Source organism: Tachypleus tridentatus, chromosome 13 (genome assembly GCF_004210375.1).
Source record: "Tachypleus tridentatus isolate NWPU-2018 chromosome 13, ASM421037v1, whole genome shotgun sequence".
NCBI classification, from domain to species: Eukaryota; Metazoa; Arthropoda; class Merostomata; order Xiphosura; family Limulidae; genus Tachypleus; species Tachypleus tridentatus.
In genome coordinates this window covers 115538830-115564020 of record NC_134837.1, presented here as the reverse complement: position 1 = coordinate 115564020, position 25191 = coordinate 115538830, and the positions used below count along the sequence as shown (strand labels likewise).

At 33.1% G+C, this 25191-nt stretch overlaps 1 protein-coding gene across 8 annotated transcripts; it reads left to right on the top strand.

Moving 5' to 3' along the window:
* Nucleotides 1-267: 267 nt before the first annotated feature.
* Nucleotides 268-24025, top strand: LOC143239770 (syntaxin-1B-like). 8 transcript variants are annotated; one of them, XR_013021359.1, is made up of 5 exons: nt 268-352; nt 12939-13049; nt 17037-17185; nt 17928-17945; nt 23329-23446. XR_013021359.1 is itself a non-coding variant. In XM_076481252.1 (4 exons), the coding sequence occupies exons 2-4, from the start codon at nt 12945-12947 to the stop codon at nt 23524-23526; spliced, it is 321 nt and encodes a 106-aa protein (XP_076337367.1). In that variant the 5' UTR covers nt 268-352; nt 12939-12944; the 3' UTR covers nt 23527-24025. The 8 variants fall into 8 exon arrangements, 2 of the variants coding, with proteins under 2 accessions (XP_076337367.1, XP_076337369.1); XR_013021358.1 differs by lacking the exon at nt 23329-23446 and adding an exon at nt 20038-22735; XR_013021357.1 differs by lacking the exon at nt 23329-23446 and adding an exon at nt 19954-22735.
* Nucleotides 24026-25191: the final 1166 nt, after the last annotated feature.

Below are 25191 nucleotides of genomic sequence, written 5' to 3'. Positions count from 1 at the left end.
CATTTTTTCAAGAAGTTAAAATACAATTCTATTGTGATTTCATCAATAATTTGGAAATCTGAGACACATGTATTTATTAATGTGATAAGAGTTGTTTGAAGAAATCTATAATTTCTGATTAATGTTTATTCTCTCTTATTTGAAGATAAATTCTCGTATTTTAAACTTAAAGTGAGATATCAAAATGAACGTTAAACAAAATTTGTTAATGTACAAAGCACAGATTATTTTATGATAATCTTTATAGATAAATAACCCTTTTTTTAGTAAAGTAAAGGAGTGAAGCAAGAACTGGAAGAATTAATGACAGACATAAAAAAGGCAGCAAATAAAGTTTTTACCACATTAAAAGGTAGAAAAAAAACAGTTACTTTTTTCATATCAGAAATATTAACTCTGTATTAGGTTTTGTTCTTGCACTAACTGAAAATTTAATTTTAAGGCCATTTCAAACTAAATAACTGGTCCTCAAGGAAAAATATTTTAAAAACTATAAACTTAGCAATATTTTTTTATTATTTACAATGTTGGTAGACAACTTTTTCTAAGATCAACCAAGAATGCAGTATTCATTCATGGGTTATTCATTAAAGACAAACATTTGTCATTTAGAAGTTTTAATCACACACCAATTGTTATTTATAATAATAATAATCTCATTACTAGTTGGAGAAGGAAAGGAACAGTATTGTGTTTGCAGGGCTTAAAACAAGCAATGTATATCTGAGAATCATCTAATTAAAATAATATAGCTTTATGATTTCTTAACTTTTGTGGGTCACTTTATTAATTAATTTTGTTAGATATTCAATTTTCAAAATAATCCTGTTGTTAATAAGGTTTTGAATTCAGGACTTAGTTATTTGGTTTTGGAAGGTTTTTCCAAACAGTGTCTCAACATTCCTTCACTGATGGAAGATGTATGCATATTTTTAGATGAGCTGCTTTGTGTTCCTACAATAATGGATAGTTAATCCTTTTTTTTTTAATTATGGTATTTTCCCTTTTCTTTTTATCAGAAAGGTGAATATACATGCAAAAAATAAATTGAAGTGTATATAGTTTCTAGATATCCGTGTGACAGATTTACTTTAACTTCACTACACATTTTCAACTTTTTTGTTAAGAAAATGTTTAATATTTGTTCTTATGTGAAAATTCTTCTGATGTTGTCCTTTACTCCATTTACAAAATTAGCTACTTTCATCCAGTGCTGCCTCCATCAACAGCTTTTTTATTTATGCATACCACAAGCTTTCTGCTTCCCCCCTCCATATGCCTGTAACAAACAACCATTTCTCATTGGGCAGCATTTGTACTCAGATGTTTTTATTTTTGTTTGTTTAAAGTTTCACCTTCATCTTTAGTATACTCACAAAGTTGTTTTCATTTATTTTGATTTCTAGTTTTTCTTAAGATTGTTTCTTAACTTCAAATTTAATCCCCGTTTACTGCAGTCACATTGTTATTTATACTTTTAATTGCTGGTTGACTCTACCTCATTATGGATATCAAAGTTCATGTCACAATTGTGACTAGTGCTGTGTCTCAGTTCTCAGGTGTGGACAATCTGATGTTGGAGTTATCCATGTTTATTCTCTGGGATATTGGATTTTACATGGGTCAACCTGTGTCTCCAGACTCTTTGACCCACTTCTTTCCAAACAAGGTGAACCTGTTCAAGCTGAGAAGGAGTTCATTTACTTATTTCACCTCTTGATTTTGCTCTGCCTTCCTGTGCCCTGCCTGAAGAGTCAGGTATAAATTGGTCTTTGTGGATTTCGTTTCTCAGGTATGTGATGTATTATTCCTTTCTCTTATTTTCTGTGAACCACATCCCTCTTTATGACTTGACCAATTTTTCTATCTCCATTTGGCTTCCCCTTCCACATATAATTGCAGACACACTGATCAATATGCTCTTAACTGAATGATAGGATTAACATGCCTTTCTTCCCATGAGTGTCAGGTCAGTTTACTCTTGCATATTGTCATGCAGACTACTCGTTTCTGGACCAGCAGTTATTAGTTTCCATTTTGCCTGTTTGGGGTGCAGCCCTTGAATCTTATCTAAGTCTGACCCATGCTTAATGTTCTTGCTTTCATCTTACTCTGACAATGCTTTCTCTTCTCTGAGGCTCTCCACCGAAATCCTGAGGGGTTTTCTGAAGACATTGTCACCCTTATTTCTTCCACATTGGCTCATTTTTCATCATTGACTCCAACTCTGCATATGTGATTTCTTTGCTGCTGGGCCCTTCTAAGTCATGGTGTGACCTTATCTCTTGCTTGTATAACATCTTTTTATCTTCAAAATTTATATATGGACCCATTTCTGTGGTGATATGTATTTGACACAATCCTTATGTCTTTGGAATTGTGAGTTGCATTTGCACAACAAGTTTATCTTTTCCAACCTTGTTGGCCATTTGTTACTATTTACTTGTTACTTGTTACTATTTCTTTTTTCTCCCCTTTTTGGCCCTTACTTGTTGCTCAAGGTGCTTCGTTTTATTACTTCTTTAATGATGCACAATAAGTTACCAACAGTATTACTTACTACCAGGTGGGTTCTGGTCTAATGGCAGCTCGGCTTGCTGAGTTTATTCATCACTGGTGATTTTTTTATCAAGGGTCATTGGGTTCTTCACATTTTATTGAAAGTATTTGTGATCTTGTTTCTTTTTTCACATTCCATGTCTCCTATGCATGTTTTCTTTCCTCTGCCTTGGGATCCAATGACCAGCCAGCATCTGTCAGAGGAGGTTCAGAACCTACTATCCCAGCAGGTTATCAAACCTGTTATACATTCTTCACTATGTTTTCATTCCTGAGCCTTTTGTTCCCAAGAAAACTGTTGACTGGGGGCTTGTCATTAATTTGACCCACTGCAATTGCTTTGTTCAACTGCCCTGTTTTACCATGGAGCTATTTTTTACTGTACAGTGGGTGTTTTCTCTGGGTTTATAGATGACCATGATGGATGATGTTATTTCTACATCCCTATATCATCACAATCTCATTCATATCTTTGGATTCCTCAATTACAGGTTGTTTTATTAATTTCACACTCTATCTTTCTGACTTGCTTCTGCCTCTTGTATTTTATGTTGGGGGTCAGTGCTTTTGCTCACCATCTTCATGCTCACGAGTTGTGATTTCATCACTATATGGATGATTGACTTCTTTTGGCTCAATCTGAACTGGAGCTGGTCAACCATACTGGTCAGCTTCTTCTAGTGGCTGGTCCACTTGGTTATCCTTTTGACATTTGACTAAATAGTGCCCAACCTTCTTTTTTATGAATTTTTTTCCATGGAACTGTTAGTTTTTCATGCCCTTCCAGCTTTCTCACTTTCTACTCACAAGGGTCTATCACTTTTGGGGATGTGATTTTCATTGATGTTACTGGTCCCTCTTGGTTGTGCATGTATGCAATCCTTTCAGAGGACTTTTCATGATCAATGGAATCTTGCTTAGGATCCCTTGTCAACTCCCATTATCATTCCTCCTACCATGATGAATGATTTGCATTGGTGGTTGGACAAGGCCCATATGTTTGCAGGCATTCTGCTTTCTTCTCCTCATATGGATTTAAATTTTTCATGAGTCCATCCCATTAGGGCTGGGGTGTATGGGTTAGTTACTAGGAGACTTCAGGTTGTTTGTTTGTAGATGAAAGGTCTTTGCATATAAATATCATCAAGCTTTTTGTTGAATCACTTCCAGTTTTCTGAGGTTTTCAGGTGATGATTCTTTCCAACAATTTTATGGTGGTACCATATATCAGTCATCAAAGGGGTACCTGGTTGTGAAATCTCTGTTTTCAAAAGTCATATTTAAAATATTGGGCCCATTCATTATTCATTAAAACACCTAATAACAAAGTAATTTATATGCTTGTCATGTTATTGCTGCAATTAAATGACAAAACTCCTGACTTGCATGGAAAAAAATAATTTTTTTCTGTGTAGCTCATTAGTTTTTGGGATGTCTTCAAGAAAAAAATCTGTTTTTATGATTAATATTCATCTTATTGCATGTCATGTTCCAGGTGCTTTCAGTCTTGTAGTGGATCATATTTTCAGCTCCAACTAACTATAGCCAATGGAGTGGTCTTTAGATTTCATTTTTTTCTGGTGGTTTTGCAGTCTGTTGGATTCTTTTTATGTAGATGCATTTGCCACATACCCCAGTCATGCATTACCCCTCTTTTTGTCCTTGGCACCTCATCCTCAGGCTCTGGCTGTCAATGCCTTAAGTTAGAATTGGTTTCACAATTCTATTATATTTATTTTTCTATTTGATTACTTCATCAGGTGGTGATTTCTCCCATCCATACCACTTTGGGTCAAACCCTTCTGATTTCTCCTTATTAGCCAGCTCAACCATGGGTTCTACAAGTACAACAACTTCAGTTTTTCCCTTTAGTCTCCTTTGTCTCCCTCCCTTCTTCTTCAACCTCAGTTATTTGTGATGCATCTAACCATTCATGTCCTAGGTCTTCACACCTGGCTTTTATCTAGTCCTTGGCAAGGAGATCAGGTTTCTCCTGCAAAGTAGCTCTCCTTTTAGCTTATTCTATAGGTCATTTTTTCATGGATGTGTATCAGTGCAAATAGAAAGTGTTATTCAGCTTGTCTGTGACTTGGAGATTCCTTGATGACCGGCCTACTGTGACTTGAGTAGTAGAGTTTCTCTCATGGCCTTTTAATAGGGAGTCTTGAGTTATTGGGCTGTTGTGATACTATTGAGTTTTTGCTTCTCCTGCCATCTCCATGTTATTTCGCTTGTCTTGGATTCATTGTTCCCCAGGACGGCCTACTATGGACTGGGATATTAATGTGGTCTTGCATTTCCTTACTTTACTTATGTTTGAACTACTTTCTTTGTGTTCCATGTTTCACCTTTCCCTTTAAATGTATTTCCTTCTCCTCTTAATCTTTGGATGTTAATAGTCTGATTTGTTTGCTATGGACATTTCACATATGCTTATGCTTTACTTATCTTTTCTTTTATCCTTTCTCCCAAAGACCTTGGTAGCTAGGTGTTATAATTTCTCTTTTTTTGCCAATTTTCTTTCTTCTATTTTTCATCTCTCTCCTCATCTGTATTCAGATTGATTTCTATGTCTGGTTCATACTCTGCTTTGTTATGTTGTCTGCGTGGCTTCCTTCTGTGTTACCTGTTCCTGACTTTAGCCTTTGGTAGTCTTCCTCTGTTTGGGATATTTTCTTTCTACCCTCAACAAGTGGGTTCAACTTTTGATTTGATTGGCTTATTTCTCCTTGTTTTTTCCCTCCCAGAATTTTTCCAGGTGTCTTCTCATCAGATCCAACACCTTATCTTTTTTTTTGTGTTGTTTTCATTGGCCATCGGAGGAAATTTTACAGTTGGCCATGTGGAACACACCCATTATTTACCCCATATTGCAGTTTCTTCTTCACTAGGGTTTTAATTTTCCACCTATGGCTTTCATGTAACTTTGAGTGGGTATGTTTATATTCATAGTTTCTTTTCCTTTCAAGGGCCCTTGCTTCATTTACTCACTCTATGGATACTGCTCTGTGGTGAGTTCTGTCTGACCAGGTATTCTTCAACTTGAAACCTGCACTGTACAGCCATGTTTACTTGCAGTTTATTTTCAATGGTTTTGCAATGCTTACTGTTGAGATGGGATGTTCCACAATATTGCTTGTAGGTGAATAACCTCATAATGTAATTGCTTCATAAACATGTCTGTTCCAGACTGTACCATCTATGGACTGCATGGGTAAAGTAGAAATAGATAGCAATTCATCCCTACCATGCCTTGTATTGAGTAAATCAGTAGTCTGTTGCAGTGTTTTAGATGATGACATTCCTCCAGACTCTCCAATTTGTTCTCACCCCTTTTCATCTAGTAGAGTATGGGTTCCACACAAAGATAGCTATAACCTTTCAGTGCTGGATAATATGCACTATTCAATTACTAATGAGTGGGGACATCAAAATGCAGATCATTTATTCAGTTGGGAGCTCTAATCCTACTTGTGACATACCTGGGAGACAGAGTGATTCTCAATTCCATGGTCTTTGGTATGAGGTGAAGATATTGGTTCTCAGCAATATGGGTTTTGGATGTAGTTGACTTATTGATTAGAGTTCAATGTACCTTAGCCACTCAACACCTTGAGACATATCCATTGTTTTACTCACTTTTATATTTTGTTGGATTGATTGACATATATATTTACATGGTTTGGATCACAATCCTGCCACAGTTCTCTCCCACTTGGAAGTGTTTCTTTTTTCTGCCCTTATTTACTACACACTTCATGGATGAGCAAAGAGTATACTTAATTCAGAAGAGATGTGGTTACTCTCATCATTTCTTTAGATTTGATTTTCTCATTTCCAAGGGTGTTCTTTGGATGCTTTTGGGAGATACTTTTGTAATTTCCTCACACCATTCCCACACTTAATCAATTCTAGCTAAACCATTGGGTAGAAGGAAATGCATATCAGAAGTTATAATTTTTATATACTGAAAATGTATTTCCAATAGGTACTTCCCTCCACTCACACTCTCCATCCTTCCTCCTCATTTTCCTCCAGTGCTTACTTCATCTACCAAACCTTGAAGAGATAGTTTAGTAGAGGCATATAGAGGGAACTGCTTGCATCATGTGAGTATGTAATGCTCTTATTGATTTAGTAGTATGTATGATGATTTATATGAGAGAAATGTTGGAATAATTCGATTCCAATAGGGGCAGCAGGCATGTGTAAATTAAAACTTCTGCATATAGAGGGCAGCAGTGGGTAAGAATAGCTAATCTTGTGAGAGGAGGAAAGTACCTATAGGAATAACATTTTTGATATAGGAGAATTCTAACATGAATGCCATGTTTTCAAATCACATTCTCTCAGTGTGGATTTCTGTATGTTGTGAGGGGACCTCTCAGGGAAGGTTCTGTTCTTTCGGTTCACCTCCTCTGGTATCTAAACATCCACCCACATGTTTGCCATGCATAGTCACCCGTGAAGGGGAGGAGAGGATCCTGGTGGTTGAGAGGTCCAACCCTAACACACCACTTTGGCCTTGAATTCCTGTAGACAGGCAGCCTTGACATGGCTCCCCTAGGGTCAGTCGGCTGGTCCATTTGGGCTATGGTCAACCAAGTACCAGTGTTGGATGTTTTCAACAGGTGTTGTGGACGTTGTATCTAATGTTGGTGTTTGGGTGCAGTGTTGTTGTTTGACATTGTAGTGCATCCCCTTAGGGCTCCATGGTGGGTGGGACAGCGGGCACTGTTAAATTCTTTTTTTATTATGGATCCTCCAAATAAAACCTTAAATAAAATAGTGAAAAAGCATTCCACAGGTAAATGACTACATCTTAAAGATTCTGATCAGCAATCTTCAACATCTGTAACACCTGTACCTCATTTTCTTATACTACGTTCTCTTTCAGACAAATCTTTAGGGCAAATATCTCCCTTTTTCATTCAGAATGGACTTGCTGGTTCTCCAAAGCCAGTCAAAAGCTTTGCTCTGGTGACATATTGGTGGAAACATCCACATCTCAATACAGTGAACTCCTCTTGCATTCAAAGGCAATTGGGGATATACCTGTTGAGGTTATGCCTCATGCTACTTTCAATTTGTCATGAGGAGTTATTGTTGAGAGGGATTTAAAGAACATCCTGGAGTCAGTGATTCTCGCTGGTTTCTCCACTAAAGGAGTTTCTGTAGTGAGGTGTATTTCCATTTGCAAAGATGGAATTATGATGCAGATCAACGTCCTCATTCTGACATTTACATAACCACATCCACCTTCCACCATCAAGGCAGGTTATCATAATTGCAAAGTATGGCTATACATTCCCAACCCTCTCAGGTGTTTCATATATCTGTGGTTTGGTCACTCGAATATATCGCGTCATGGTTCCTTGAAATGTACTTGTTGTGATAGCATGGCCCACGATGCTTATGAGTGTGAAATGGACCCTCATTGTGTCAATTGCAATGGTTCTCACCCATCCTACTTTTGTTCTTGCCTTAAATGGTTGGAAAAAAAAGAGATGCAGCATTTGAAGATGATTCAAAACATTACTTACTCTGAGGCACAAAAGTTGCTGTCCACCACTTCATCTTGCACATATGCTGCTGCACTTCATTCCTCTACTACAGTGAGAGTGCAGATGGATCTCTTGCCTCCAAAAGAATTGTTCTGAAACCAAATGAAAAGTCTTTTGACCTCCAGGGTTAAAAAAGTTGATGAATCAACATCAACACCCATTTCTGTCCTTAACGTACATTCCAGCAAACCCCAAGATCCAATTCCTTTGGTTCCGATTATGGGCATTTCCTCGGGTACATCTTCTTCTTCCACCCTAAGATGCAAAATGATCATTTGTTCACGTCCTCAGTTACTTGAATCCTCTTCCAACAACAAAGACCTGTCAAATCAACCCAGGGCAGACCTCCATGGACAAAAGATAATATAGAATTCACCTACACATAAATATAAATGACCACCTTTATACAATGGAACTGTCAAGGTTTGCATTCTAATCTGGATGACCTCAAAGCACTGATTGCTTCCTACCATCCTGTATGTCTTTCCTTACAGGAAACATTTCTGAAACCTGCTGATACATTCACCTGTTGGCAGTTTTCTTTGTACTGAAATGACAGGTTGAGTGATGGATGAGTGCATGGAGGGGTGGCACTGTTGGTCAATCAGCATGTGTCCACCCTGTCTTTGCCATTTGACACACCCTTGGAGGCCGTAGCCATCCATGTTTCCTATCTCCTGAGACCTATGATCAGTCAGACATTTATGCTCTTGTTGAACAGTTGCCATCTCCCCTTTTAATCTTGAGGCACTTTACTGGACATAATTCCCTCTGGGAAGGTGCTAATATTAATAGAAGGGGTCATTCTGTAGAGCATATGCTCTCAGATCACAACCTTTCGCTTTTCAGTACTGGTTCTTATAATTATTTTCATGCATCTAGTCAGTCTCTTACTGCTGTTGATCTCTCAATTTGCTCTTCTTTAGTATTCTCTCACTTTTTATGGAGGGTTGACAGTAACTCATGAGGCAGGCAGTGATAATTTTCCTGTCATTTTGAGAGAGACTGGCTGTGGTCAATGCCACCTGACTCATGTGCCCCAGTGGAAGCTGTATCAAGCCAACTGGCCCTGTTTCACTGCTCTTGCAGAATGTGATCCTGCCATCATCTGTAAGCCATTGATAGACAACTGTGTTGCAGCAGTGACTGAATGTACTGTTTAGGTGGCTGTTCAGTACTCTTCTAAATCCTTGACGCATTTTCCATGATATCCTCAAGATGGAACGTCTTATTTTTGTGTGTTTTTAACCTTGAGAAGGCTTATGACGCTTGGAGTTTATAGAATTTTTGGGATCTCCACTCCTATAGGTTACATGACCATTAACCTATTTTTATATAGAATATTTTACTGGACAGTTTGTGTGGGTTTGAAACTTTCATGTTCTTTTTAACAGGAACTTGGAATCCTTTCAGGCCCTGTTTTGAGTGTCGTACATTTTGGTATCAAGATTTAATCTTATTACTATCAAGCTTCCTCCTACTGTTGCAAATGGGCTCCATGTCGATGATTTCCACATTTCTTGTTGGTCATCAAACGTGTTTCTTGAGTGGCAACTACAGACTGCCATCATTCACTTTTTGAAGTGGACCATAGCAAACGGTTTTACCATTTTTTTTTCCAAAACCATTTACATATACTTTTGTTGCTAATGGCATATACATCCTTATCCTGAGCTCTGTTTAGGTGGTGATGTTCTTTCCATGGTCCCTGAGACAAAGTTTGTGGGGCTTATCTTTGATAGCAAGCTGACTTTTATTTCTCACATCAAGAACCTACATGCCAAGTGTATGAAGGCATTGAATATCCTCTGTGTCTTCTCTTTCACCTCTTAGTGAAAAGATTGATGTTCCATGCTCAGGATTTGTCATGCCATTATTCACTCCAAATTGGACAATGGGTCTTTGGTTTTGCCAGGATCTCAGCATTGAAAATGTTGGACCCCATTCACTATCTGAGGCTTTCTGCATTTATTCAGTCCAGAGTTTGTACAGAGTCCCATGAACACTTCTTCATCTACACCATTTGCAACTTTCTTTGCAGTATGCCATTAAACTTCAATCCTCACCATGGCATTCCACTTTGAGTTTTGTCTCCTTTCCTTAGTGGATAATGGTCTTTCAGAATAGACAGTCTGTCATTCTTCCCTTTGGCCTTCGTATCCAGTCTCAGCTGGTTGAGTTGAATGCAGTGGCATATTGAGATAGGGGTTAGAAGGGACTCAGCCCCATGGCCTATGGTCTTAATGGAGGCCCATTGATAATTTTATTCTATCTAAAATTACATGGGATGTAGGGCTCATAAAAATTATTAGCCCCTAGGCTCACACACCACAGAACCTTAAATCTGCCACTGGTTGGGTGTGTCATTGGATGATGTTGCTGTTTCCTCTGATCAGCCCAACCCACCATTGCTTATTACCAACCCCACCTATGACGTTTATTGAGTCATCTGAGGAAAGCTGATACCCTCAATTGGAAGCACCAAATATCTTTCAAACCATTCTTCCATTCCAGTTTATAAGAATGGTTTGAAATCAGGTGATTTTGGCCCATTTTTCTGCTTGGCATGGCCAGGTGGTTAGGGCACTTGACTCGTAATCTGAGGGTTGCAGGTTTGAATCCCCATCACATGAAACATGATCACCTTTTCAGGCATGGGTAGCAGTGTTATAATGTGATAGTCAATCCCACTGTTCATTGATAAAAGAGTAGCCCAAAAGTTAGCAGTGGGTGGTTGTGACTAGCTGCCTTCCTTCTAGTCTTACACTTCCAAATTAGGGATGGCTGGAACAGATAGCCCTCGTGTAGCTTTGCACAAAATTCAAAACAAACCAGTCCAAACCCATTTTTATGCCTTCAAAGCCATGCTTTTCCCATATATGGATTATGGTCCTGTATTGAAAACTCAGCATTGTGCCACTTGGCAATCGACTTAGAGTGAGCAGATTTTTGGACAGTGTTTCGTTTAAACTTGATTTTTTACACCCATTATAGCACATTTACCTTTCCTTTTTTACCAGTTGTTTGGTGTAGATAGCCAAGTTGCTTTGCACCATTAAATGCCAAACAAATAACCAACCCAGCCAGCCATAAGGTGCCATATAAAAATACCAATTCAAGAAGGCAAAAGTTGTGGAAGGCAAAACCATTAACACTGTTTTTACTGTAGACACAATTTGCTTTGGAGTTTAGTGATCATAATATTATTTGGTAAAAACATTTTCATAACAAACTATTTACAAGAAATTCTTAGTCTTCAACCTTATAAAAAGTAACATGAATATCAGTGCTCACCAATAACTGAGGACTTGCTTTTCATGAGTAGTGCAAGAATGTATCTAACTTGCTGTTGTAACATCAAAAGCAAAGCGATTGCTTTAAATTTGATTAATTGCATCTTGGGGAGTAATTATCAACTGCCCCACATCATCAGTTTACTTTTAGTAGTTGTGACATGTTTGCTTAATGTAGGTGTTATATATACTTAACACAGATGCCACTTGTTTACTTCTGGTGTAGTTACACCTCTTTGTTTGATGTGAGAATGATCAGTTTACTTAACATTGAGGCCATGCATACTTTAAACAGATGTAAGCACAAGTCTTGAAATATTACATATTATTTTAAGATATTCTAATGGGTATTAGAAATGCTAATTTTGTATTCTCGTATTTAGTGTTCTTAGACTCAAGTAATCCTTTTCAAGCTGTATTTCAACAGACACAAAGAATATATATAGATTTCCTGATGAAAATTTAGGGATATTCATATTTTCTGTCTGAATACATGCACCGGCCAATGGTGATTGAGAAAGAAAGTTTTAATGAAATATGACATTCCTAAAACATAGAAGTGGAGGTGTAGCAGAAAACACTGATGTGCATAGCATGATGGTGTATAATATGTGAAAGATTAAAGTTTATAAACCTTATTTTGATGGTTTTCTTTGTGTCACTATGACTACCCTCTATCAATGTTGTGGTGACATATTTTGTGCCATTTATAAACCCTTTTCTTTTATCACAAATTGGTTTCTCTGAATGAGATTGGATTAAAAATGTCATTTTGATAACGTTTGTTTTATCACTTATAAATCGATCTGCCTTTTCCTAAAGTAACCAATATGTACTTAAATTAGTTTAGTGGAGTGAGTCAGCTTGTTGTCTAAAGTCACTTGTTGCGTATGTAAACTTTGTTATCAAGTTTCTTGAGCTAATTTTATTCAGATATCAATGTATATCACTTATAAGTAGAAATGTAATCAACATGAAGTATGTTAAATAAATCCAGTATAGTTACGGTATAAAATGATTAATAATGCAAGGATAAGCTGAAAACTACTTGGTTCAACCTGCCATTAAGAAGTTTATCATTATAACTTTTAGTGAAATAGGCATGATACTATGGTGTATTTCTGATTATTATTTCTAAAGTTTTCTCATCATTGTATCCAGATTTTATTTATTTAGTAATGATATTTATAACTTCAGTGGTTGTGTTTGTGCATATTCCAAAGGTATGATCTTGATTACTTTTTAAAAATGAAAGAAATAATGCAGAAAATTATATAATTTGCATAATGTTTTTTATTCCACTTTCTCTCTCTCTTCTGATACATTATGTAGACCTGCAGTCAGGCTAGTGCCACTAATAATCAAGTAACGCTTTCTGAATTGGTTGTTTTTGATAATAGAGCTTGTAGTATGTTATAAATGTTATCATTAGCAGTGAGTACTTTATTTTGTTTGTTTATTTCCTTAAAATTAATGAAAATCTAAATTACATGAAGTTTAATCATCACATTTCAAATTTTAGGGTGAAATGACTGATAGACTTGAATATCATGTGGAACATGCAAAAGATTATATTGAAGCTGCCAAACAAGACACAGAAAAGGCTCTTGTACACCAAAGCAAAGTGAGAAGGGTAAGTGACATTGAATCATGAATAATACCTGTTTGTGTTAATTGGTTATCTTCAAAAGCATTGAATAAACTATGCATATAATGTTTTCAGAAAAATATCTTTAAGGTTATGTAGTATGAAAGAAATTTTCAGATACTATAATTAAAAAATATAATTTTGTAAGAATTTTTTTTTGTAAATTACCCCTTACAGTACACTTAAAGAGTTTTGACTAAACTGTTTTAATGCCAAAAAAAAAAGAGTAGTTACAAAATAACTTTGATTTTTGAGTAAGTTGTAGATTAGAATAGCAGTTTTAAGGGGCTGTGTTCAGGAGCTTTCAATAAATTACTCTTTAAAACAATAATTACAATAAGATATATTTTGGTCTTTTAAGTAAAATGATAAATAATACTGTAAATAAAAGGAGCTTGTTTTCAAGAGCTTGAAGTTGGTACACATTAAATATCTATAAATAGCCATTTTCAGAAATTATGATTAATTTTCATCTTTTATACAATAGTTATGATATATTTTTGCATTTTTAGGTTTTATTGTATGTCCATTTTAAACATGTTCTTATCAATTTATGACATTTTAACTTATTGACATTTGTTCATGAAAAATATTGTTAAAAAATAGTTTTTATTTCATGTAATGTAAACTTTACTATTTAGTTTCAATATTTGATCCATTTTTGTAATTATTTGATTGCAAATGTTCATTGCATACTTTAATTTTTATTTTATTTCAGTGTTTATATATTCCTTTTTTTTTTTCCTTTCCTAGAAAAGTTTTTGTTTAGTAGTCCTGGTCATAGTATTAGTTGGAGTATTAGGCCTCATTATTGCCTTTTCTACTGGCATTATTACTTAGTGGTTTGTTTTTGTTTTAAAGGAAAAATTGCTTGGGGATTTAACATATATTGTAACATACATACTTGTGTTTTTATCATTTCTATTTGCTATGAACAGTATTCCAAAAATTTTCTTTGCTATAGGTTCTATATCTCATAGCACATATATATAAAATGTCCAACTTAAATTTACTTTTCAAAATCACAAATTAGTCTGCACATACTAATTTTTTAATGCATTTACATTTACAAGAACTTGATGCTTATGAAGAAGAAAGTAGTCCATACAGTTTGAGTATAAAGTCTGTTGTTTTTATATTTCACGTAATTCAACATATAAACACTGAAATAATTTGATTGAGACTTATGCATCTGAAAGGTTTTATTTCACTTCCCATATTTTTTATTTGAATTGAATAAAAACAGTTCCCTTTCAGTAGAAGTAAAAGGAAATAAAGTTAATAATTTAAGGGTTACATTTAGTAATCTTCTAAATAATTTGTAAGTAAACATTGTTTATTGTTCAAACCTTGTGCTGTAAGCATAATTTTATATTTTTTCCTGACTTGAAATAAGAAAAGTCCATTGAAAATGATTGAATTTTCAAAGCAACTGCTGGAAAGACAGGTTTAAGTGTCTTGTTTACAGTTTTACTTTGTTAAAAAAAGGAATATCTTGTTTCAGAGAATTGTATTATTTAACCAGTTGACTACACTTTGTATGTAGATGAGGAAACCAAATATATATATATATAATATAAGGGGTAGTTCTGTTTGTACATTTTATTCTTATGTTGTGATAATCATTAATTTATTTATGTATGAAAGTAATTTTATTTTTATGTTTATGGACATTTTAATTTATTTGTTAAAAACAAACAACTAATTTATACATTGGTTTTTGTTTTTTGATTTGCTATTTACATAACACCCATAGATAATATTGTTGAACCTAGATGGCCAACATAAAGATAACTTAAGGTACATCAACAACATCATGACATTTACTGATAATACATTTAGATAGAACATGATACATTGGAAGCATTGTCTCTTGATGATTAGTAGCGATAACACATTATAATTAAAGACAAGATGGAGCTGGCATGGCCAGGTGGCTAGGGCACTTGGCTCGTAATCTGAGAGTCACAGGTTTCAATCCCTATCACACCAGACCATGCTTGTCCTTTCAGCTGTGGGGGCATTATAATATGATGGTCAATCCCACTATTCACTGGTAAAAGAGTAACCTAAGAGTTGGTGGTGGGTGTGATGACTAGCTGCCTTCCCTGTAGTCTTACACTGCTAAGTTAGGGATGGCTAGCTCAGATTGCCCTCGTGTAGCTTTTCACAAAATTCAAAACAAACAAACAAAGAAACCAAGACAAAATGAGTTACATAAGCAACATCATGACCCCTATATGATTAAAACCAATTGCAGTTTAAGACAATGTAGAATAAAGCTAGACAATATAATTTAATGTTCATATGTTATTTAATCTACATTTTTACATAGACTTTTATATCATGCAATATTGTTTTTGTTTCATTTCGTTTAAAGGTGTAATTTTGTGAAGTTGTTTTTGTAAGTAAGTTATTGCTTATACATATCAAATACTGAGCTAACCTCATGAAAAGGTTTTAATATTTTATCACTTCAAATTAGAGTTTTTATATTGTAAAAAAAAAGTTTCATTGATACAAAACAATAATTCTAGTCACATGGCTCTAACTTATCATTGAGAAATGTTGAAAAGTTTTGAAAGACTGTAAGAATAATAAATTTGTTTGTTGTGACTTCTGTATCATGTTTGTTATATTACAATCATGTATATAGTCCTGGATATCAATTCCAATATTAAAAAAAAAACAATTACATATAGCCAAAGTTGGTAGAAGAATAAAATGTTTTTCAAGTAACACACAGCAGAAATCCTGGATAATACTTTACTGTCATTAATACATCATAATTATTTTGTTTCGCAGTGTGTGTGAGTCTATTTTGAAACTGTTTTATGGCTTGTTTTATCTGTTTGTATATAATTTTCAAATATTGTTATTAGTATATCTCCAACATTTTAATATCGTGTTGAAACAGTTACAAGAGTTATTCATGGAAAGTTCACCTTGTTTGAATTCATTTCCTGACAAGAAAAACAGATATGTTTCATCTGTAAATAACTAGTGTACAAATCAAATTGAAGAAATTCAAACAGATTAGTTCACTGTTCATTGCTTTCCTTTAGCTTAATGGGAAGGCTTTTTCACATAATGTTACAAATTTTGTAAATTAAAAAACTTCCTGAGTGTTTATGGAAATTGCTCTTGATTTCATTATTTAAGAAAAAACTTATGATATTGATATAAGTTATACATGTTATTAACTATATGAATGAAAGTATATTCCATTAGGACAAGTAAAATGTTTGATTCATTAATGTTTGGGAGGAAGTAGACACTTCATTAGGACAAGTGGATATGTGTCACTCATGTTGACAAATACACAGATGAATATCTGTATGTGATGTGGATGGAAGTGGATGATTCATTAAGACAAGTACACAGATTAATATGTGTGTGTGCATGATAAGTGTATAGAAGGAAGCTGACATTTCAACAGGGCAAGAAGATATGTGCAGTGTACATGGGTACACAGATGACTGTGTGTGTATAATAAGGGTATGGATGGAAGTGAACATTTCATCAGGACAAGTGGATATGTGTGAGTCATGTAGGCAAATACACAGATCATTATGTGTATATGATAAGTGTGTGGATGGAAGTAAACACTTCATTCTGATATGCAAGTGAATGCTTATTCAGTCCATAGTAGTCTCAGTTTTCACTTTGAAGTTCATTGTGGTATTTATACTACTCATAAACCATGAATAGACCTTACAGAAGTTGTTTGTATGTTTCATTCACGTGAAGAACCATTGGATTCATGAAAGCTGATCAGTCACAGTAAGGTGTTGCAAATTTAATGTGATTTAACAGAATATGGAAATGTTCAAAACCAGTAGTATAATTGGTTGAGCATCTGGGCAAAGCAGATTATCATCTCCAGTACAAGCAGACAACAACTGTCTATTTTACTGTGTTTCACTGCTAGCCCTAGGATATTTGCTTCAAGACTGAATCTTCTGTTTGCAGCCACAATTGGATATCAAATAAGTGTGCAGATACTTAGAAGTAGAGTTCACAAGATTGACCTGTATGCCAGATTCAGAATGAAAAGCAAGTCATAAAATAACTTGCCTACAACAGTGCCAAAAGTTAACCAGTAGACTACTAGCATGTAGGTGAGTTCTGCTTCATCTGACAGATAGGTTATAGGTATACATTTTGTGGAGAACCTGGAACAACATGAAATAAATATATTAAAATATTTATTTAAAGACCAATCAATGGTCATAAAAGACACTATATAAAAGAGTGTAAAAAACAAATACTGTGCAACCATATAAATATTAAAAACCACTGTTATATGACTACAAGTTTACATATTTAAATAGATCATGACATCTACTTATTTTCTGATTTTCTAACCCTTTATCCTCATTTAAGATCAAACTATTTTTACTGTTTCGTTATTTATATGCTTTCTTTAATATTTCTAACCATCATATTATTTATTGAGTCAGAATGACACTTTTTTTTTTCCTCACTGGATGAGAATAACCACATAATTTACATGTTCAGCTGGTGCAATTTTCACTTTTGATTTTAACATTTTTCTTATTTACTCCAAATTTTAAATTTCTTTCAGTTTGACCAATATATATAAAACTATATTTACATTCATTCTTATATATGTAAGTCTTCTCCATTATATTGGTTTCATCCTTAATTTTATTTAATATTTGATTAATTCTATTTAATGGTTTCTAAATGGGAATGACATTTTTTGTTGTTTAAATTTATTAAAACTTGACTGACTTGGAATGTATGGTAAAAACAATATTTTTTAATTTGTTTTATTAGAAGTTGATTTTAGTTTATTGTTTTGATCACTATTTGTTATTTTATTAATTTTTTTTGCAGGTGTATCAACAATATGAGGTGAGAAATCTTTATGTAATGCCACACATTTTGTTAATAACAGCTCATTTTTTAAACCTTCTAGATTAGAACATAACTTTAAAGACCTGTAAACATGATAGTGAAATGCTGAATTTTTTTTTGTGTATCACAATTCTTGATGTGGCATAATAACAGAAAAAAGTTTGACAGACTATAATTTATAACATTTTTGTTTTTCTTAACTACTACATTCAAATTTGGTAAACTATTAATTCCTTCAACTTCATAAATAAATTGAACAATGAGTTCAAGACTGTTTAAATAACAAAAACTAGCAAGTTTTCTTTACACTGTTGTTACATTATGAAAGTGTCATTGACATACCTAACCCATATTTCTGGTTTCAGTTTAGCATTTTGTAAAATATCAGTTTCAAACCCTACCCCTTTAAAGATGACAAAACAAGAGAGATATTGGAGAACCCATAACTAAGCCTTCAGTCTGTTTTTTTTTTTTTAAATCTATAGAATTATTAATGGTATAAGTGTATTTATCACTTGGAAAAGAATTCTTACATTCTAAAATTGTAGTTACTTTGTACAAGGATGAACCTGTAATTGATACTATGGGTCTATAGGAATCTCCTATTTTATGAACCTTTGGTAAAACATGAAATGTGGAATTGAAGAACTACTTGCAACCAAATATTTTTTTTTATGGGGCTAAGTCTTTTGTAATCTTTAATTTCTTTCTTTAATCAGTGTATGAAGTATGTTAAGAGAGTTGTATTTAACCTTTCTGAACACACCTTCATTTATCAACTCCTCAAAATTCTTAATTAACCCTCTTTATTTTTGAAGTCTATTTACCACCTTTGTCAGCTTTACAAATTACAATATCCAAATCATTTTAATTGTTTGTGTTTATAAGGTGAATCTAATTAATAATAATATACTTGTATCTTTTGATATTGTATCACTATTTATGAAAGTACCTATTGATAAAACTACTAATTGTTGTGAAGACAAATTTCAAGTGAATAGCATGTCAGTCATTGAAATTTTAGATGTGATAAATTAAAAAAAAAACTTGTGTGGTAAATTCATTTTTCAATTTAATAATAAGACCTATAAATAGATTGGAAGCTTAGATATGGGTTCTTCATATCTCCATTGTTTTGTGATATTTTCATGGATAGCTTTGAAAGTGATGTTTTACATTCATTCATAACAAGTGTCAGTTTTTTACTGTTTTCTAGTCCAGAAGTTTAACAAATTAACTGTTATTAATGAAGCAGTTAATTGAGATTATTTGATGACTAATTTTGCCTTGAGTTATCTAAAGTACAATACATTGTAATAACTCTGTTTTATTTCACTGCAATAAAGATGTGGAAGGAATGGCACATTTTATGTCAATGGGAGAGGCTGTTGAATAAATTATCCTAGGAATTCAGGGAGGTCCAAATAACTTTGGTACTAGGCCTAATTTCAGCAGTTTATGTATGTTTACATTTGTATTATAGTGGGCCATAGGCCCATGGATTTGCTAATGTGTATATATTGTATAGTTTCAATGGTTGCTTAATTGTAATACCCTTTATGTGTATGTATTATCTGACAATTTAAGGTTTTTTTAAAAGTTACTTCCCCTGGTAAACAGAATTTCCTATGCCTCTTTTTACTGAAATAAAATGTTCTAACTAAACTGTTTTATATTATATGTTATTTAGCAAGCCATAAGCAACAATTGTGTGGGCATATAAATGTTTTAACTAAATCAAGCAATAGGAATACGTAATTTGGTAGAATTGCTACTCAAGTTTGAATCTGTAATATACACCTAATTTTAGACAGTGAAACAAGTGTTTAGTGTTGAGACAGAAACAATACAATGAAAATATCATGACAAGGGTGAAACAAAACAAAATGAATGGAAAAAGGATACCAAATACTGCTCAGTCAACGAATACTGTTTTTATATCAGTAGCATAGAAAAATTAGTGTTATCAAATGTTTGGCAGTATTACAATTTAGAAATTCCACAGGTGTTCATCTTTATGTGAACAAGGTGAAGAGTTTGTGATTAAATAATTTCTCAAAATAATGATTGGTATCTGGCTTGTCTGTAGATCAGGGGTTGACAACCCACAGCCTACCAGCCAAAATCATCTGGCTCTCAGTCCCTAACTGAAATATCACACCCACCCTGCCTGTGGTGGTCCTAAAAAAGAATTCAAGTTTGTAACTTAATGTGCCCCTCAATCACTCACAGACATGGCTTCTGGCCCCTTGTGCAGAAAAAGATTGCAGACTCCTGCTGTAGATGATTGTTGATATTTGGGTTACACCATTGGACTCAGTGTGCAAAGAAAGGAAGATGGTGTTCAGATACAAATCCTGAAAACTCCAAGGGCTCTTTTTATGCCATGCAGATGCCATAACTGGAACGTTATGTTAGGAGATACAGTCAGTTTTGCAGTGTTTTATTTGGTATAATAAAGCATTATAAACTGTTTGCAACTTTACATCACTGAAGAGAAAGTTGTCAAAAACATATGAATCACCTTGGCATGGAAACCACTTTTGGAAATCAGATGTGTGTGCAGTGTCAGAGCTGGCTGTTTTGAGAATAAGTGTAGAAGCAAATTGTCTAAAGATCAAATAGTGAAGCTTTTATAATAATGGTATCAGTAATTACCACATATTAATTTTTGTTCATATAGTTGTATAGTATAATGTATTGTTTTAATGTTAAAAATAAACAAAGTAAAATCATTCATGTGGAAAATATCCAATTGAATGTTGTTTTAGATCTTAGATATCGAGTGCTCCACTTCCTGTACAAAAACAGAGTGAAAATATTTTTCTGTACATTACTTGATACTGTGACTGGGGAACAAAATGGCCGTCTCAAAGCTTTAAAACAAATTAAGAAATGTTTATGAATAGTTGCCACTTGTGTTGAATGTGCTGAACAAAGAACAATTGTAGAATCAAGAGCTTCCATAGGTTGAGGAATAATTTGTGAGCATTTTTAAATAATTTAATTCAAGCATTACATGCAAGACTATACAATACTTCAATGCATGAACACATTACACCTAAAACATTTATTATGATACTTTATTTCATGTAATACCTAGGTATATGGTATGCATTGTTGTAAACGAAATTGCAAGAAATTAAATGCGAAAAGCAGATGGTGTCGAAAATGCTCGATTTTGTCCACTTGACATTCCATTTAATGAGCTGAAAATGAAAGCAAAAATTAAAGACATATGAAAATCAAACACACCATCTATTAGAGCAAAAAATTATCTACCAAATGACATGAAATAATTTGCGAAAGCGTTTCATTTATGAATATATTTTTTAACTTGAAAAAACGCTCACGAATTATTCCTCAACCCAATACTTTGAGATAGATTTTATCCTCATAATAGGAAGTTATCGGATACTGATAAACTGGCACTAGATGGCAAGTTAATTCTGTTATGCTCTGTATTTTCAAATGGTTTGATTGCAAGATGTCCACAATAGTAACATTAGTTTGGCAAGCATGGCACTAAATTATTTGGTGTGTAGCATTTACAGAAGGGAATCTCTCTCGTAAATCAAATTTATCCAAACACATCTGCACTATATAGTGTTATAAGAATTTCCTTGAGGAATAGTTGTTCTATATCCATTAAAAACAATGTTTCCAAAAATATGAACTGTTATAAAATAATGTAAAGTATTGTTACAATAGTGCTCTATTTTTGGATTATGTAATATAGCAATGACATTTTATTTCTTCATGGTCATCCTGTCTTCTATTTCATTTGTTATTATCAGTTCATTGAAAAAAAAACAAACCTAATCAATATAATCATTAGTGAATCAAATTACAAGGTATGATATATTTTATTGATTTTTGTAATTTATTTAATAAATTAAGGGTTTGGGTTTCTTATTTACATTTCTTGAGGTGTGATATTAAGTCAGAGAAGGTTGGACATGTGTTAATAAATGAGAGAAAATGGATACTTCACATGGATAGATAAAAACGTGTGTACAAGTATCTGGGTGAAAGTGAACATTCTTTTAGGATAAGCATACAACTAGTTGTGTTTTAACAAGCCTACAAATAAAAACAAACACTTCATAAGGACAGGTGAAAGCTGTGTGAGGATAGAGAAAAGTAAATATGTGTAGTAAGTAATGGTTATATTTGACCCAATTACAAGAAAATGATTGGAAGCTTTTTAAAAGTTACTTATTTTCTGTTTAGTACATTAAAATACTGAACAATTTAAATTTCTATTATTTTTAAAATTACATTGATTAAAAATGTTAACTGGATTATTTTTCCTCTTAAAGGTTTTTAACTGTTTATTTATATTTCAGCTGTTAAGGTTACTGTTTCTGAATGTTTTTATTTTCTTGGTTTGTATTTATTCCAACAGAAGAAGATAATAATCATGACTTGTGTTGGTAGTACTAATGTCCACTCTGGGAGGGTACCCAGGGATGTGAAAGTTTTGTGCTTTTATCCCTCTTTTTCCTAATTTCTGTGAGAGACATTTCACATTATCATGACTCATGAACTAAGAAGTGTCTAAAGTTTCTCATACTTTATGGGTTGTAAAAATTCAAACTCCTAACTGGATTTTTTTATTATATCTTAGTTTCATCATGTTTTTCATTGCAAACTTTTTTATGGATTTAAAACTGCTTAACATTTTACTTTATTTTGAAGGACCCAAGTATCATGAAAGGACTATTAAATTGTAAACTGTAGAAATTTAAGGAAGTAATGAATAATAAATACAAATATAAAATCGTGTTTTATTCCATTTTGTTATTTATGGGAATAATACACAATACCTTAATATATACATATAATGATATCACAGTCAGATAACCCATAAATGTCAACAGTTAACATTGCACTTACTATTACAAAGTTTTAAGTATACTTACATTAGGTTTTTTCTTTTATTCCTGTGTTCAGTTACAAAAAATGGTTGGCTCCAGATATAAAACAAATTGGCCGAGGCAACACGTTGTAACACACTAAAACAGTGATATCCTTGATATACTAGAGTTTCATCTTGGATATTTTGGGTTAAAATAATTCCCTTTGACATATCCTAAAATTATTTACAAAATACTTCCTAAACAATTTGTTAATTTTTTAAGAAGAAATTTTCAATTTATATCTTTGATATTTTTCACTTGCAATTAAAACCAAAAGTTAAAAAGTTGTTTAAAATGAATGATATATTTGTGAAGTTTTCATATCAAATGGCCGTAATAACATATTAAAAAATACCAACTCATATATATACAGGGTGGCCCGTAAGTCCCTACCCATCCATATGTTATTATGTTATATTCACTTACGCATCTATTATAAAGTTGTTTCTTTTTTTCAGAGAAATATGGCTGATGTAAGCCCATTTACACTTGGAGAGCGTATTGTGAAAAGTGTGTGGGTACATGAGTGCAAGAATACTGGTGACACCACACAGATACACTGGGTACATAAGATATATGGATGGGTAGGGACTTATGGGCCACCCTGTATATATATATATATATCTATATTGGACAGTGGTTTACAGTTGCCATAAAAAGTTTCTGAAATTATGTCACTTTAGATAGAAATATCAGTTTTTGTTAGTGAATAATTAAGTGTGTTTACTTTCGTAAGAGATATACTTAATCTTAAGTCTTTGGTGTAAAAGGAACTATATTTGGTGCATTGTTAGTGCTCTGATTTAGAATGGTTGGTCAGATGGAGTTTTTCAATATAGAAACAAAATCAGGTTAAATTACTCTGTAGGCTCATTGGTGAGTGGGTTAGACTGTGGAGCTGAGGTTCTAAAGCTTGTATTCCATCATTGCAAAAATAAAAAATGAAAAATTATACTTTTGCTCTTTGAAGCTATGGGTACATTATAAGAATATTTAAATTCTACTAGTTAGTATAACAAAAATAACCTATTAGCGGAGGGCAGTATTGACTAGCTGCTTTCCTTCTAGTCTATCATTTCAAAATTAGAGGTGGCTAGTACAGGTAGCCATTGTGTAGCCTTGCATAAGATTCAATAAACACAGAAAAACAATAGCTATATTCTATTTCACTTTGTTTGATGAGTTCAAGATGTGCAAAATGTTATTTTTTTTCTTGTTTAAGTTGTAAAAAAAAAAACTGGAATTATGTGGCCTTCTGAATTAAAGTTGTTCTGATACCCAGTTATAGGTTGATTGAAACTGGACAAAGATTAATCTTATTTCAAAAGATGAAGTAATTACATTTAATATCAAAGTGATTATTTTTGTGGAAATAAATATAAAAACAATGGAAAAAATTAATTCTGTGGCAGTAACAAGTGTCTAAATCACATAATTAGAATTAAACTGTCTCAATCTTAATATTAAGTTTTAAAAAAGGAAACAATTTTATTGTATATGCATTTGAGAAGAGATGAATATCTAAAAACACTTGTTTTTGGTTTTGAATGCATTGTTCCATTGATACTTTTAAAGAAACATCAAAGTTGAATATATATTCATTATATTACTCTATCTCTAATACTGTTGCAAAACAAAACCTAAAGCATTAAAAAGTGGGAGAACAAACAGGATACATAAGGTATTTACCTAAATCTAATCAAAAGTAAGTTGTGTGAACACTAATTATGTACTTGTAGATTAACTTCCTTTTGTTTTGCTGCACTTCTTAGCTACAAGTTTGTGTAGTTCATTTTAGGCACTAACCTCATTCACATGTAATATTTACTTTAATTTAGTACGTTTATAAGGTGTGTGAATAATTTGTTTGTTGACAGTTTTTAACCTTTGTTTCTTTTTATAGTTTTGTTATAGATAATTATTTTATACACAAATTATTTAAATGGACCTTGAGCAGTATTTAAAACCATCATTATTTAACTTCTCTTCATTATTTTATCTAAGGGAAGATAGATTATAGTGTGTTAAGTTAACAGCATCCTATACTTTACCATGATTGTTCTTAAAGAATGGTGGATTATGGTGTATTAAATTAACAATATTTAGTACTTTATCATAGTATGGTATTATATTACGTGATAATAAGGTATACTATTTATTTATTGTTACTTTTGTTCACAATATTATAATAATATTTTCAATGTCATTACTTTTTATTTTGGTTTTATTACTATAATTCTGTTACAAAGATTGTTTTGCATTGCTAGGTTAATATATATAATCAAGACCAGCCTACATCTCCTAAGTTGCCCAAACTCTGT